The 14723-nt window shown below is 32.4% G+C and overlaps 2 protein-coding genes across 3 annotated transcripts; one reads left to right on the plus strand and one right to left on the minus strand.

Annotated features, from left to right (window-relative positions):
• Window positions 1–5573: 5573 nt before the first annotated feature.
• Window positions 5574–9618, minus strand: LOC119635485 (NAD-dependent histone deacetylase sirtuin-1). Of its 2 annotated transcripts, XM_038030303.1 has the most exons (3): window positions 8808–9618; window positions 8016–8699; window positions 5574–7737 (listed from the first exon to the last, which is right to left on the minus strand). In XM_038030303.1, exons 1-3 carry the CDS (start codon window positions 9364–9366, stop codon window positions 6347–6349), a joined length of 2634 nt encoding a protein of 877 aa, XP_037886231.1. In that variant the 5' UTR covers window positions 9367–9618; the 3' UTR covers window positions 5574–6346. The 2 variants fall into 2 exon arrangements, with proteins under 2 accessions (XP_037886231.1, XP_037886230.1); XM_038030302.1 differs by having other exon boundaries at window positions 8016–9618.
• A 924-nt stretch (window positions 9619–10542) lies between these two features.
• Window positions 10543–12564, plus strand: LOC119635298 (dnaJ homolog subfamily A member 2). The gene is made up of 3 exons (XM_038030046.1): window positions 10543–10832; window positions 11139–11591; window positions 11652–12564. The coding sequence occupies exons 1-3, from the start codon at window positions 10764–10766 to the stop codon at window positions 12333–12335; spliced, it is 1206 nt and encodes a 401-aa protein (XP_037885974.1). The 5' UTR covers window positions 10543–10763; the 3' UTR covers window positions 12336–12564.
• Window positions 12565–14723: the final 2159 nt, after the last annotated feature.

Below are 14723 nucleotides of genomic sequence, written 5' to 3' on the forward strand. Positions count from 1 at the left end.
TCGTTGCTTGTGTAACTTTCCTATTCAATTTGTGATCATTCATTAAATGCTAATATATTTCTAACTGCTAATAACGCAGGAATGTCAATCAATATTGCTGCTTTAGCAAAATCGAAAGAAAATGGTGCAATAATAATTCGATAATTTTTGAAACGACTTTTCCGCTTTTTCAGCGGTCGAATTTTACTATTTTATATAATGATATACAATAACGATTTCAATGATCAATTGTTACTATCGAAATATTTCTTTTGGTTTCTCGCACATACTAATTCTAACACATGTGTGGTATAACTAGCGAACTGTATTGGGACACGGCTTGCCGTTAAATATCCTACCGCTTTACTTACATATGCGAGCTTTGTTTGCCGAGTATGCCGAGGAATTGGAGCTGAGAGCTCTAAAAAGAGCTCTAATTAGAGTACAAGCCCAAGCGTAAGCTAATGAATTCATGAGGCAGAAGCCCTAAGTTTTGTTGTGAGTTCGTCTTCATCCCGATTACGTGCACATATAAATGACCATGAAAAAAAATAATTGAAAATTTTTTTAAAAAATAAAAATATCGTTGCGCGAAAAAAAGCCAAACGAGAAGGAACTAAAATTTATTCGCTGCGATTAAATGCTTGGAAATAAAGGAATTTATTGAATATGATAATAAAATTTATTAATAAAAGTAGAACCGAAACTTTATTAAATTTAAGCCTTAGCGGACGAATATAAATTAGTGAAAGGAAATAAAATGATCAGTTTGCAGAGAAAAAAAAAAAAATAAATAAAAGAATTGTTTTTATGCTCAACACCAATAACGATAACAATAAAAAGTGCAGAGAATGGAACGCTAGGACTTCATGTGTTTATTACCCAAAATTATTTAATTTGAAATAAAGTTCTTTTATAACAAATAAAAACATTTTCTGCGCATGTTCCGTATTCAGCCAACTTGGTTGCATTTTAAGAGAAATCGTATTAAATTAAAGCCGGAAAATTAAAATGTATTAAGACTTTTTTTTTTTTTTGATGATAAATATGTAAGTATTTGTTACAAATCCATTACTAAACTAGAACTTCTGCGCTTAGTAATTTTGCAGAGTGCGTGTGTGTATTGTCACTTTCATTTATCGTCTCATGTTTTCTACCGGTATTATTCATCATGGTGCGTACTTAGGGCCGCTACTTGGTGTGCGCTAAAAATGTAACTGTTGATCGTAATAGCATAAAGCGAATAGAATGGGCGCTTCATCTCGGCTGTGCTGGTGTTTCGGAGCAGCAATTCACTTTCTACACTAAAAACAGAATTTTCAAGTACGCAAGTAATAGTCGTGATAAGGCATTAAATGGAGGTGGCAGTTTCTTACAAACTAAAAATGGTCTCGTGCATATGGAAGCTAAGCTTAATTCGCGTTTGGACAACGGCCTGATGAGTGTAGAGAAGGAGATTTGCGATTTGGCGAATCTTGTATTCTTAATCGATCAAGGAATGTTTATCATCTTCATTACTGTGACTGAGGCAATTCGATAAAGAAAGGGGATAAAAATGATCCATTTGAGTAGAAATACGTATATATCGCTGATATCTCGAAAACTGGACCATGTAGGGTGAAATAGGTTATAGACATTTGAAGGCCTTTTCACATAAGCAAAAGTTATTGAAATATTATGGAGCATTACATGTGACATAAGCATTTTTTCAAAGACGGAAGGTTAAAAAGAATCAAAATGTCGCATTCGTTAGTTCTAGTGTTTAAATGCAATGACACGATAACCAGCCAAAGAGCCTATGCAGCATTATTCCACAAAATTTTGCTTTAAATAGCTCGTGAAAAATATGGGAGAGCTTGATTCAGCTGACAATAGCCATATCATTCATAAAAGTAATAGACGAAAATAGATGAGCAGTAAAGCGCCATCTACTAGAATTCTAGTATTACTCATATCTTAGCCTCTTTATTACCAGAGTATTGAAGACTGTAGACATGGAAGTAAACAATTACAAGTTGATTGGAAACCATTTCGTTTATCTTGGTTTCATAAAGACACAATTTGAATAATTTGCTTTGCCCCATCAGAATGGACAGCTATTGATTTTGCTATTCTGATTAGAACATGCGCATAAGAATGAAATTGGTTACATCTATGTAAAGTTATCTCGGTCTAAAACTTCTGCTCGAATTTATTCATGCCTCTCTAATCTTGTCCGACTACAGCAGTATGCACGAATTTTTGAAAGATCATATCCGTTAGAGGATTCTCTTTTAATTTGAAGGGTTTTTGGACTTTAAACATTTCGGCATAAGGAAGTCGAAATCTTACTAGATGTTAGATATTGGTTTTTAATGTTATAATGCAGAAAATGCATACGCCTAACCTTCTTTTTTAGCATTTGGATTAAACATGAAAGTGATTTTTGGGTCACAGGTTTTTGGAAATATCTTCAAGGGATTGAACATATGAATAAATTATCGGTTTTTTCGAAGTTGTTTTAGTTTCTTGTGCATTGTGGGCATGAAAATTTATTTATAGTAGGAACGGTTATGTGAGAGGGGGTTCCGAAAATCCCCGCGGCCGAACCAAATCTTTCGTACCAAATTAGAATGTCGTTGTGCTAATATAGAATGAGTTTTGTTGACAAATTTTGAAAATGCATAACGACTTTTGAAAATAAAAGGTTATATGGGGAGTGGTCGAAAAAGTGGAGCGATCCAAGCAGTTTTTTCAGCAGCGTTCGTCCTTAGGTCAAAAGATATCAATGCGTGTCAAATTTGGTTCGATACAAGACTAAATGGAGAGACATCGGGCGGACAGGCAAGACGAGCGGTATAATAAAAATTAGGTCTCTATATTAAGCCCTTCAATGTTCTACGTACGTTCGCATAAACTTAATTTACTCTGATGTAGGATTTATTCTGTAGGGAAAATTCAATAAATTTGTATTTAAATAAAACAAATTTTTTCAGCTGAAATGTTTTTGTTTTATTATTATCTTTTATTTAAGAATTCACTTTATCGAAACAAAAAAAAGGATATTCCTTTTTCCTCCCTACGGTCTTTGTTACCCAAAAATTGTATGATATATTCTAATGTTATCCTCTTTTACATAGTTTCTCTTTGTAGTTAGACTTAGAATAAAATTAAAAAGCTTTAGCATTTATACCTTCTTCTTTTTTTTTTTTTTGGATTTGAATGCCAAATATGATATATTTAGAAAAATAGATAATTTTAGTTTTTATGCTTTTATATAATTCTCTTAATTATTACACTTAAAATTTTACATTTAATTAAAAGTTACATCTTATTTTAAGTTGATTAAATAAATCTGTGAAAAAAAAAAATATAAAAAATTAAAAAAAATAACAAAATATCCGAAGAAAATTTTATCAATTTAAAATTGACTTAAAAAACCTATTTTATGTTTTTCTTATATACAAACACAGAATTTGAGTGTTTAATTTTTTTTTTTTTTAAGTCTAACTTATTGAATAAGTGAAAAAAATGAATGTAAGCAAAATAGAAAGAACAAAGATAATAAGAAAAAAAAAAAAAATGCGAAACTTCATTAGTATTATTATTGTAAATATTTAAATTATTAACAATTATTATTTATACTTGATTTTGATTACCGTTACTTATTAATCTGAAATGCAATAAAATCTGTTGTTTTTCTGACAATCAAAGCCAAGACCGCTTCCGTCCAATGGATAAAAAAAAAAAAAAAAATAACCCACACGATTTTTGCTGACACTCCTAAATGTAATTGAACTCAGAAACAGTACTTTTGGTAATGAATTACATTTTCCGAAAAGAAATACGAGAATGTTTATATATGAGCATGTGTTTACATTTTACGTTTTGTATAATTTAGAGTTTTCAACTTAAAACCAAAAAGAGATGATAAACCACACACACACACACACACACACATTTCTAAGTAAAACTTTTTTTTTTTAAAAATCGCTTATTGATGTAAAATCGTAAAATGGTAAAAAAAGGGTAAACATAAAAAAAGAACTTCTCATTACTAATAAATAACTTTAAAAAAAAAAGTAAAGTTCAAAATAAAAATTGTTTAAAGTAAGAACTATCGCATTTAATAGCTAGCATCTAGTAATGATTGGAAAATAATAACATAACCATTTCATAAATAAAAATGATAAAAAGTCTAAATTCTTTTTGCCTTATTAAAAAAATGATGTTTCTCTTAATCTTAAAAAAAAAAAAAAAATCGCCAATATATATCGTAATAGCAAATATACTATGAGATGCTCTACTCATTTGTTTTTTAACCTCTAAATTTTATAATGATATTTGAGTCAGTTATAAAATTTTGTAATCTTCTAAATGAATCGTACAGAGACAATTTGTTTTGGGTGAAAGGAAAGAAAGTTTGAAAACATCGTCGGTCAAAGTTGAGAAAAAACAACCATTAAAAAGGAATTTAAATCAATTATAAATGATAAAAGTAAGAAAAGCTACACATAATTACTTGATATATTCGAAAACGTTACAATGATTTATTTAACTCTTTTCTGTCAGTTCGAGTCCGAGGATCAGATAGCAGAAAGACAGGGTCAGCATGAGGATCTAATTAACAAACCCATTTAAAAACAAGTAAGAAAATTATAGTCAAGCAACGCCGATCGCTACCTACCCTACACCACTTCGCCTACTATAGTTCTCCACTCATTTTGGTAATGAGACACCAAAAAGTACACCGCAAAATACAACAATTTCGGTACAATCTTCACGTACGGAAGAATTCAAATATAGGCGAAGAGTATCCAAATTTGGTACAGTTTATATTTTTACGTTAAATTATTATTATGGGTCAATTTTCATCACCACATATAAAGCCTAGACTTTTCTGCTCTACAAAAGATCAATTTTCGTGGAAATCCTTATTAGGATGCGATCCAAAAAATGGAAAACTTCAGTGTCCATTATATGAGACGGGGCTCAAAAATTGCCCCAGCCTACCCAAAGTATTTATACCAATTTTTTTCCACATAACGACTATTCAGAATAGGACGATATATGGGGATTGGTCGAAGAAGTGAACCGATGCGAACCACATTCAATACCGTTCGTCCTCGGGTCGAAACACGTCACTGTATCAAATTCCATTAAAATATTTCAAAAATTGCGATCTGTAGCTTGAACAAAAATTTAGATTGAGCCACATTAGACGGACAGATGGACAGATAGGCTTAGGTTAATTCAGACTATGATTCTGAATCGATCGGTATAATAAAAGACACCCTACCTTAAGCCCTTCTGCGTGTTACATACGTCCGCACTAACTTAATATATCTCAGTATACTTCATATATATATATATATATATACATTATAAATATATGATATTGTTTAGCTTTTTGGTTTGAAAAAACAATAACTAGGGCATTATAAAATTTTTTAAAAGAAATATATAAAGTAATGTAAAAACGATTCAGTGAAGGAAAACAATGCAATGAACTATCAGAGACCGTACATACATATTATTGAAATATAATCGATTATGAAAGTAAAAATTTTTTTATCAGTAATTTGCTATAAAAAACCGCGTATATTAAAAAAAATTATTAATAAGAAAAATAATTTTTTTTTTTTATAGTGGATATAAATAGTATAAAAATTGCGCTTTGCTTCAATTTCCAAGTGTAGATAGTGTAAAAATAAAAAAGAAATGCGTATTTCAAAATAAGTTCTACTATGAAAGACGTTACACAAAAGAAAATCAAAAAAAAGAAAAGCGAAAAAATTTGCGGTAAATTGATAGTTAACAATAAGTGAAAACATAGCAACTCGTTGAAATCTGTCCGACGATACAGACGCCTTAAGAGATTATTTAATAATTTAAAAAAAATTTTAAAAAAATCAAAGAAAAGAAGGAAGAAAAAGAACAATGGAAAAACCAGGCAATAAACAAACCAAGGAGTTATTTGTTTAGATAACTGCCATAAAAAAAAAAAAAAGTTGGAAAAATTGAAAAGAAACTCCAATATTCCAAGCAATGCAACAATCTCAAATAAAATAACTGTTTAAAAAAAAAGCGCAAAAATATTTACTTAAAAACACCAATGAAAGCTAAAAAATAATATAAAGGAGAAAGCGCGTACCAATAAAAAAAGATACATAGGGCTTTTGTGAGGCGAAAAAAAAGAATTGTCCCCATGTTTAACGCAACAATTGAAAATTTTTTTGTTTGCAATGAGAGCCAATTTTTAACAATTCAATCAACGAGGAAGAAAAACGGTTTTCATCTCTTTTTACGATTAATATGAATTAAATGGTGTAGGTGCACGACATTTTCTGAAACTATTGAGCTAAATGTCTGAGAAAACAAAAGAATTTTAAAGTTTATTATAGCTAAGACTACATTCTAAGTTAGGATTGTCTTGGGCATTGATATTGTTGATTTGCTCATTGAATTCATTACCAACGATTAATAACTCTTTGCTGCTTCGTCGCTTCTTGGAAGGTGGGTATATATCATTATTGCTACTGGTTTGGCTGTTACTTGCTTGGGATGTGACACAACTTAATTCTACATTCTGTTCTTCGACGCTTGAATAACGTTTCTGTTTATTTAAAGCCAAACAAGTGCCACTGTTTCTATTATTGCTAGCATTTATAACATTATTAAAAGTTGCTGTTGTTGATATCGTGTTTGCTGTTAGTTGATGGCTTTTAGTGCTGGTTATAGCATTGACCATTTCAGCTTCTACTGATGGGGTCATTAGAGGTGATAAAGGAGCTTGATTTGTGTCTGAATCCTCAAATTCTTCTTCGACTTTTTGATCTGCCAGATCGTCTTCAATCGTTTCATTCGAATCCGTATTCCAGGTGACTTGAGCACCAGGAAACACGTAAGAAGCGCTACCGTCGTGACAATAATAAGTACCTTTAAATAAACGATCAGCTGCACTTTGCTGCGGTGAAGATGGTTGTTGTGGCCTGCATTTCAATATATATGGTTCTTGGGGGTTGTTTGTGGATGTTTCTGCATTTCTTTCCTTGCAAATTTTGTCCAACGAAGTCCTTGAAATGGTGCTAGTCGAACTTGTAGTTGTAATTTGTAAATAATTACCGTTGCGCGTTCCTCCAGAATCACCTAAGGTGTTGAGAGGCAGAGGTAAAGCTTGATTTGAAGCGTCTCCTTGTATGCCACTATCTTTAGATGAATCTATGGATAAATAGCGATAATCTCGAGAACAAGCGAAGCTCGTAGACGCCTCTGGTTCTTCTATTAAATCGGGTGATAAAAATTCCACTTTCTTTGGGGCTAACAAAGCTGCGGTCGATGAGGAGGAATCGAAGCCGCTATCAGAATAAGTACCTGTTGACCTCATAGTTAGCTCAATGGAATTATTTGATTTATGTTCGTCTTCACAATCCGCAGCTAAACATCTAGATTCATCTAGTTCTGTGTCTTTCTCCTCATCCAGAGGCATTAATTCTTTGCTTTCGCTTAGAATTTCATCATTGAAACAAACTTGTTGCCAATCTTCCCCCAAACGATGACATATTTGGTTGATAATGACATCACCGTCACCGAGCAGCTCAACATCGAATTCCAAATGATGCAGCTGTTCACGGTTAATAAGTATTTGTGGTACATTAGCCGGTATAGAGCTGGGTATAAGAGCTACCGGTCGCACTTTAAGGGACGAACCCATAACTATCAGTAAATCACATTTATCTTTATCGCTTGCCATAACTGTATGAAACTCATCAGGTAAACCTGAAGCAATGACGAATGAATGAGTTTATTATTACGATAATAAATACATTTGAAAGAAAAGGCAAAGGGAATAAAGTTGCAATTTATTACTTACACTTTAGGGACATGTTTTTTATTAAAATTATATAATTATTAAATGGGAATTGTTTTCAAACTTGATTTTTTTAAATTTAATAAACATGAAATCGGATTGCCGTGATTCAGTTGATTCAAAATTAACCATTTTAAAATTAAGTTATCCGAATGCTTTAATATTATTTTTCACACATATTACTCACCTTCTCCGAAAAATACAATATCTGGCTTCATAATGCCGTTTTCCACCAGTCGTCTCAATTCAAATTCTGAGACAGGTTGAGAAGCATCAACACTTTGTTCAACATTGGGCTGACAGCGTGGGCACACTGGAATGCGTTGTGCAAATATATCTGCCCGAATGCTATCCGCGTCGCATTTGTACTTGCATTTCGTGCAAGAAGCCGTCGAAAATGAACCATGACATTCAATAACATTTTGTATACCGGCCACCTGCTCTAATGTATCTATGTTTTGGGTGTAATTACGTAACAATTTCTGTTTTTCTTCTAGCATTTTAACGAAGCGGTGGCATGGAGACGGTTTAAATTGCCCGGGGTAAATTTCTCGGGCGAATTTATAAAACGGGCGCGGATCGCGGGAGAAGTAACTAATATCGAACATGGCTTGGGGGTCAGGAAGATCAGGAAAATCCTTTGCAAGACGTGAATAAATGCCATCGCTGGACCTGAAGTCTGGTATGCCACATGATACAGATACTCCCGCACCTGTTAGAACAATAACGTTGTTACATTTTTGGAGCAGCTGGATAACATCATCAAATGTATTAATGTAGGACAATTTCTGTCGTCTGGGTGGTTCTGAAAGCATGCTGGCCAATATCCTCCATAATGTCATATCGGTAAGTTCAGGTGCTATGCGTTGAGCTGAAGTGGGTAAAAATTTGGATAATAATTCTCGGGGATTTGCTCCTGAATGAATTTGTTTTTGCACCCAATTAATGGGCCTTTGGTTTTTGGGTTTCCATTCCTTACCCGACATATCCGATAGACCACTAAGATCCGAAAAATCAGAATCTGATGACGACTCATCCGAGTCCTCTAGATTTTCATCATTTGCATCGTGTTCATGATGCCTGGATATAATTCGGTTATTACTTGAGTTATCATTTTCATCAGTTTGATAACTATCTTCTTCTTCCTCTTCCTCATCAACATCCCGATCATTGCAGTCTTGTTCACTTATGGTCTCTTCTGAGCAGTCCTTGTTATCTGTAGATAAAATATCATGCTGGCAGACCACTGCATTTGTTGTAACAGCGATAGATGTTTGCAAATTGTGTTCGGATGGCGCAATACTCAGTGTTTTGTTTATTTCATAGTTTGTTTTGCTATCTTCTTCGCTAGTTACACTAAGATTTGCTGTGTTTAAAATTTCGGCGCCAAAATTGAAATTTTGTTTATTATGTACTGTCAACTCTTCGACACAAGTAAAAAATTCAGTTTGCTCTTGCAGTTTAACTGGAAGCACATCGTCACTTAATTTAGGCAAACCTTTGCCTTTTATACATGGCTGATCATAGTTTTCCATCATTATGTAGAAAACAAAGCAACAGTCTCCCGGTGTCAATTTAATAATAGGGCAATTGGATAATACTAGAATTTTATTAAGTTCGCTTTCCCTTTCGCTCGTGCTGAAATCGTAAACACTTCTCTCTGTCTTTAACGTTTAACTACAGTTATTTAGTTTTATGACTTTCTACCGTGTTTCGTTGATACACACAAAATTTTTTTCTCGCCTCGGCTATTGCAAAAATTTCCACCCAACTCTGCGATTTTTTTCTTAACATATATTTTTCGGCATATAATTAAATTTTAATATAAATATTTTTAGAAAATTTTTTAATATTAATATTTCTTATTTCTTCGTACTTCTCGCGTATTTTTTAGAGAAATTTTGTGAAAAAACAGCCGTGAGCCGATGTATATTCACAAGTAATGACGTGAAAAAAAATGGCCGTCACAAACAGGGTTGTATATTTTATGTGCTAACCAAAATAGGGTATTTTTTGTATAGAGTGTTATATAACAGTTGAAAGGAATTAAAAGCAAAAATAATAATAACAATACAAATAATCTATTATCTTTAAGCAAATAAAATAAGTGCAAGTGAATTGAAAAACTTGATTGTATTTTCTATTTGAAAAGTTATCTTCATCACATAACATTATAGAGTTACAAGATCTCTACAGCATAGTTATGACTTTTCATTTTTAAGCAAGCCGTTATATATTTCAAATGCAATTATTTTAATATACACTAAATATTGTTCAATCAGTTCACGTTTGCGAAATGTTCTCACAGAATTTTCAATGAATTTTTAAAAATGAATAACTAAAGTTTTCTTCCTTTTTATTTATAGAAAATTGATAAAATTCTTTATGTACACAATTTTCGCATTTCAGGTGAAATTTAATTTTTTAGAACGTTTAAATTACTTTAACTGCAAACTAAATATTTTGTACGCATTTAAGTGCCAAGTGTTCAAGTATTAAGTGCTGTGTCATTAAATTCAATATTAAATTGTTTATACGAATTTATTACATTACATTTGAATATATATAACGCTTAATCATGCAAGAGAAACGGTTGTACATCAGTACAATGCATTACGGATACGTTAATGAACCCATCAATATTTTAACGTAGTGGGACGTAATTTCAAGTGAACACTTTTTTTGAGGTAATCATATTTTTCTCCAAATTCATGTATAACTTCTAACATTGGCAACATTGCTGCTCTTGTCTCTAGGGAAAAAAGGCAAGACAGAAAATTTTTAGCAAGTTTAACAATTTTATTTTATTTATAAATTTAATTTTTTATTTAACGAGGTGTTAAATATTACGCCGCTGCATATATATCTATTTGTGCATAAAGCAAGATAATCAGAAAAACAAATTTGAAGAAAATTTGTCTATTCTGACGAAAGTATGGAAAATTTGGATTTATATGAAATTCTTGGCGTTACAAAAAACTCAACAGATGCAGAAATAAAAAAGGTAAAAATATGGTTGAAAAGACTTTATTAAAAATTAAAGAATGATTGTTGAAAATACAAAAAATGGCTCTGCAAAAATTACGTTAATTGATCCCAGCTTCTTGACAATGTTGTTTTTATTGTTGCAAATAATTCATGTGTGAAAATGTATAGATTATTTTTTTTTGCAATTGTATTTAAGGTGCGATTTGTTTTGTTTTCTTTTCTCCCTTGCACTATAAAACTTCACTTCTGGTAATGCTGTCTCAATAAACAATGCTTCGATGTTTATATTCTTATTGATAATTATTTTTTTCATTGTAAATAGAATTACCGTAAATTGGCTAAAGAATTCCATCCGGATAAAAATCCAAATGCTGGTGACAAATTTAAAGAAATTTCTTTCGCTTATGAAGTTCTTTCGGATCCAGAAAAACGTAAAGTATACGATCGTCATGGTATTAAGGGTTTGCAGGAAGGTGCCGATGGTTTTTCTGATGCCGGTGAATTTTTTGCCCAGTGGTTTCCGTTTAGTAACCTAGGCGGACATTCTCGCGAAGGTCGAGGGAAAGTTGGTCAAATTGTAATAAAATTGGAAGTTTCTCTGGAGGAAATCTATAATGGCAATGTAGCTAAAACGATTGAATATAAACGCACGTCGTTTTGTTCCGAATGCCACGGAGATGGTGGCCCCAAGGAGGCTCAACAGAAATGTACTCAATGTAACGGTGTCGGTCGTATGGCAAGTTATGCATTTATGGGTTTAACAGCTGTGGAGACTGTAAGCGGAAATATACGATAAAGTTATCTTCAGAAAAACGAAAGATAATATTAATTTCAGATTTGTTCGGTTTGTCATGGTCGTGGTAATGTTATAGCTGAAAATCTTCAATGTGGTACGTGTCATGGCAATGGTTTGGTCGAAGAATTGGCTAAACGTGAAATTACTGTGGAAAAGGGTGCACCGCATATGCTGAAAATACCGTTTCCTTCGGAGGGTCATCAAGGTTTGCAGGGCTCCCGCGGTGATTTAATAGTGGTACTTATACAAACTGAACACACACTGTTTCAGCGACGGCACAATGATCTCATAATGCGTAATATACACGTTAACCTCACTCAGGCTTTATGTGGATTTGTGCATTGTTTTAAGCATTTGGATGGCCGACAAATATGCGTAGCGACCCGTCCGGGTGAAGTAATACGTCACGAGGAATTAAAAATGATACCTGGGGAAGGTATGCCGTTGCGTAATAATCCCTTCGACCGTGGTGATTTGTTAATACATTTTATGGTGGATTTTCCGGAAAACGGTTTCGCCACATCCGAACAGTTAGAAATGCTAGAAACTCTACTGCCACCAAGAGAACCTTTCACTATGCCAGAAGAGGCCGAAGAAGTTTTATTAGTCGATGTACAACCACGAACCGAAGATAGCCGCGGTGCTCATGGCGGCGGTCACGAAGATGACGATGAGTTTGATGGTAATACTCATTTCGAAAGAGTTCAATGTCAAACCGGTTAAATAAAATAAAAAAAACAAAAAAAAGAAAACAAAAAACAATATTGTACAACATAAACAATAACACTAGAAAAACATTATGGCAAAGCTTAAGATGTTTAGTTGTATTAAAACGAAAAATTAAAAATTCCGTGTAGTGTAGTTAACAAATAAATTCACAAAAAGAACAAAAAAAAAAAAAAACTAAGTGAATAATAATTGGCATAATTATACTTAAATAAAAATTGAAAAAAAAAAAAAAATACTACAAGAAAAGCTTTAAGCTTTTTATAAAAAAAAAAAAATTGAATTTCTATGTTTATGTTTTGCTTATACACCAAAATAAAAATTATAAAAATTAACTTAGTTATACTTTATTTTATATGAAATCTTTAAATTAAATTAATTTAGTCCTTTGAAAATTACGAAACTTTTATTATTTTGAAGCTTTCGAATTTTTACACATTTTTTTAATATACCTTATTTATTTATTTATTTACGTATCAATTTAATAACCGAAAGCATAGTTAAGAACAACAAACAAAAGAATATAACAAAACTGTGAACTAAAAAGATTGCTAATAATATAAATGGTTTTATTTTTATTTACATTTATTTATTCATTTATTTCATTGTTATTATCATTCGATATTTTGTTTTTACTTTTGCGATTTTCCATCGAAAGTACCCATTGGCGATTGAAGAAAGTCGGCGATGTCTCAAATCGCGCGTCATTTGACGAGACAAATTGCGAATCGTCTTATTTGCAAGATTGCGTTTCAATAAGAAACGACACTTTTCGTTCTTTTTTTCCCGTCATCGTTGAAAAAATAACTATTGTTACGGAATGATCACCATAGAGAGAAATGGTTCCAGACTACTTGATTTAATAATAAATATAATAAACCTATTTAAACCTGTTAATTAATAGTTTGGAATAAGCCACACCGAATCTAATAATTTAGATTTATAGATAAATTAGATTTAGAATCTAATAATTTAGATTCGAATAAAGTGAAAAATTGCAAAAATTTGTTACGTACAACAAGCGTACCCGCCAATATCGTCAGCGAGGTGCAGATTTTCCTCTACTGTGAAAAATATTCCCGACTTGCAAACTATTTCATACATGTTTATATTCGTAAATATTCCAGACAGCGCAATTGTATACATGTTTATTACATGAATAATAATAAAAATGCCCAAACTTTCAAATATGTGAAAAAAAGCACAAAAAAGAAGAACGGAAGAAATTTTCTGATTTGATTGTGTTGGTGTCTACTCGCAAAAGTGTTGTATGATAGTTTTGTGTGCAGTATGTTGGCATTTAATAAATGTCTTAAGAATGGTGTCCAACGTATTCTCTTCGCCAATTATAAGAGACAAGTTATTGCACTCTTCTTCTTACGTAAGTGACCTGTGGTGTCTATTGGAAGTAATTGCATAGCGACCTGGACAAACTTGATGTTCTAGCCACATTAGGCAAAAATAAATTCACATATGTTGGATGGAACTAATTCAACGTAAGGCCGACCACAGGTGGCTAGTTTAAATACGAACACGTATTATTCTGAAATATCTAAATAAACAATTCAAATAAGTGTCGAAACTTAGAACCAGTTCAAAAGAACTGAACGAAGAAGAAGGGTCGCCATCTTTCACAAACTTGAAGTAGGACGTGCCCCAGCGTGCAATGTTTCGAATCGATTCATCGACTTATTTTCACGTTTTTAACTGAAAAAGTTTACCACAATTTTAACCGAAAGGTGACAAGTGGCCACAAGATTTTATGTTGTTTATGTCTTCAGTATTAATAAATTTTCGTTCAGAACTTTAGCCCTTTACAAATGATTGTACATCGACCACTTCCAAGATCAAAAAAGAATAATGTTTTAGAGTTATATAGAAAATAATATATCATACAAGTTTTAGTTGATCGTTTTCGATATCGAACAATCAAACGATAACAAAACGGTAGCAGCCGTTGTGTGTCGTATGATGTGTGACGTAACCTATATCGCAGGAAAAAACGATTTAACTATGCCGGGCTAAGACGTGCCCCTGTTTTTATAACGGATTCTGTTATGACGGGCTTCTCTTATGAGAATCTTGAGAATGATTAAAATGCTGTTGTTACTATTATTATTATTATTCAAATAGTGGAAAATTAGTTACAATGCTTTGTTTATAACAAATTCAGAATGAGAAATGTAAAAATAAAATTAATAAAAACAATTCAATAACAAATCGTAGCAACAGCGACAGACGCCCAGGGGTTGTAATATAAAATTGCATTTTTTAGGAACTGACGCCATAATCACGCATAAAAACTCAGCGTAGGCGATAGACCTCGCAGTTACTGCGAATTTGTGGTAGTCTAATAACCCGACAGTTTCAGGTTAGCCTTGCCGG

This window comes from Glossina fuscipes, unplaced genomic scaffold (genome assembly GCF_014805625.2).
Source record: "Glossina fuscipes isolate IAEA_lab_2018 unplaced genomic scaffold, Yale_Gfus_2 26, whole genome shotgun sequence".
Taxonomy (NCBI): domain Eukaryota; kingdom Metazoa; phylum Arthropoda; class Insecta; order Diptera; family Glossinidae; genus Glossina; species Glossina fuscipes.

Coding starts and splice junctions, on each gene's coding strand:
- LOC119635485 (XM_038030302.1), bottom strand. CDS start 9,366: ATGATGGAAAACTATGATCAGCCATGTATAAAAGGCAAAGGTTTGCCT. Junction 7,738..8,015: donor TATTGTATTTTTCGGAGAAG/GTGAGTAATATG, acceptor TCATTGCTTCAG/GTTTACCTGATGAGTTTCAT.
- LOC119635298 (XM_038030046.1), top strand. CDS start 10,764: ATGGAAAATTTGGATTTATATGAAATTCTTGGCGTTACAAAAAACTCA. Junction 10,833..11,138: donor CAGATGCAGAAATAAAAAAG/GTAAAAATATGG, acceptor CATTGTAAATAG/AATTACCGTAAATTGGCTAA. Junction 11,592..11,651: donor GTTTAACAGCTGTGGAGACT/GTAAGCGGAAAT, acceptor TATTAATTTCAG/ATTTGTTCGGTTTGTCATGG.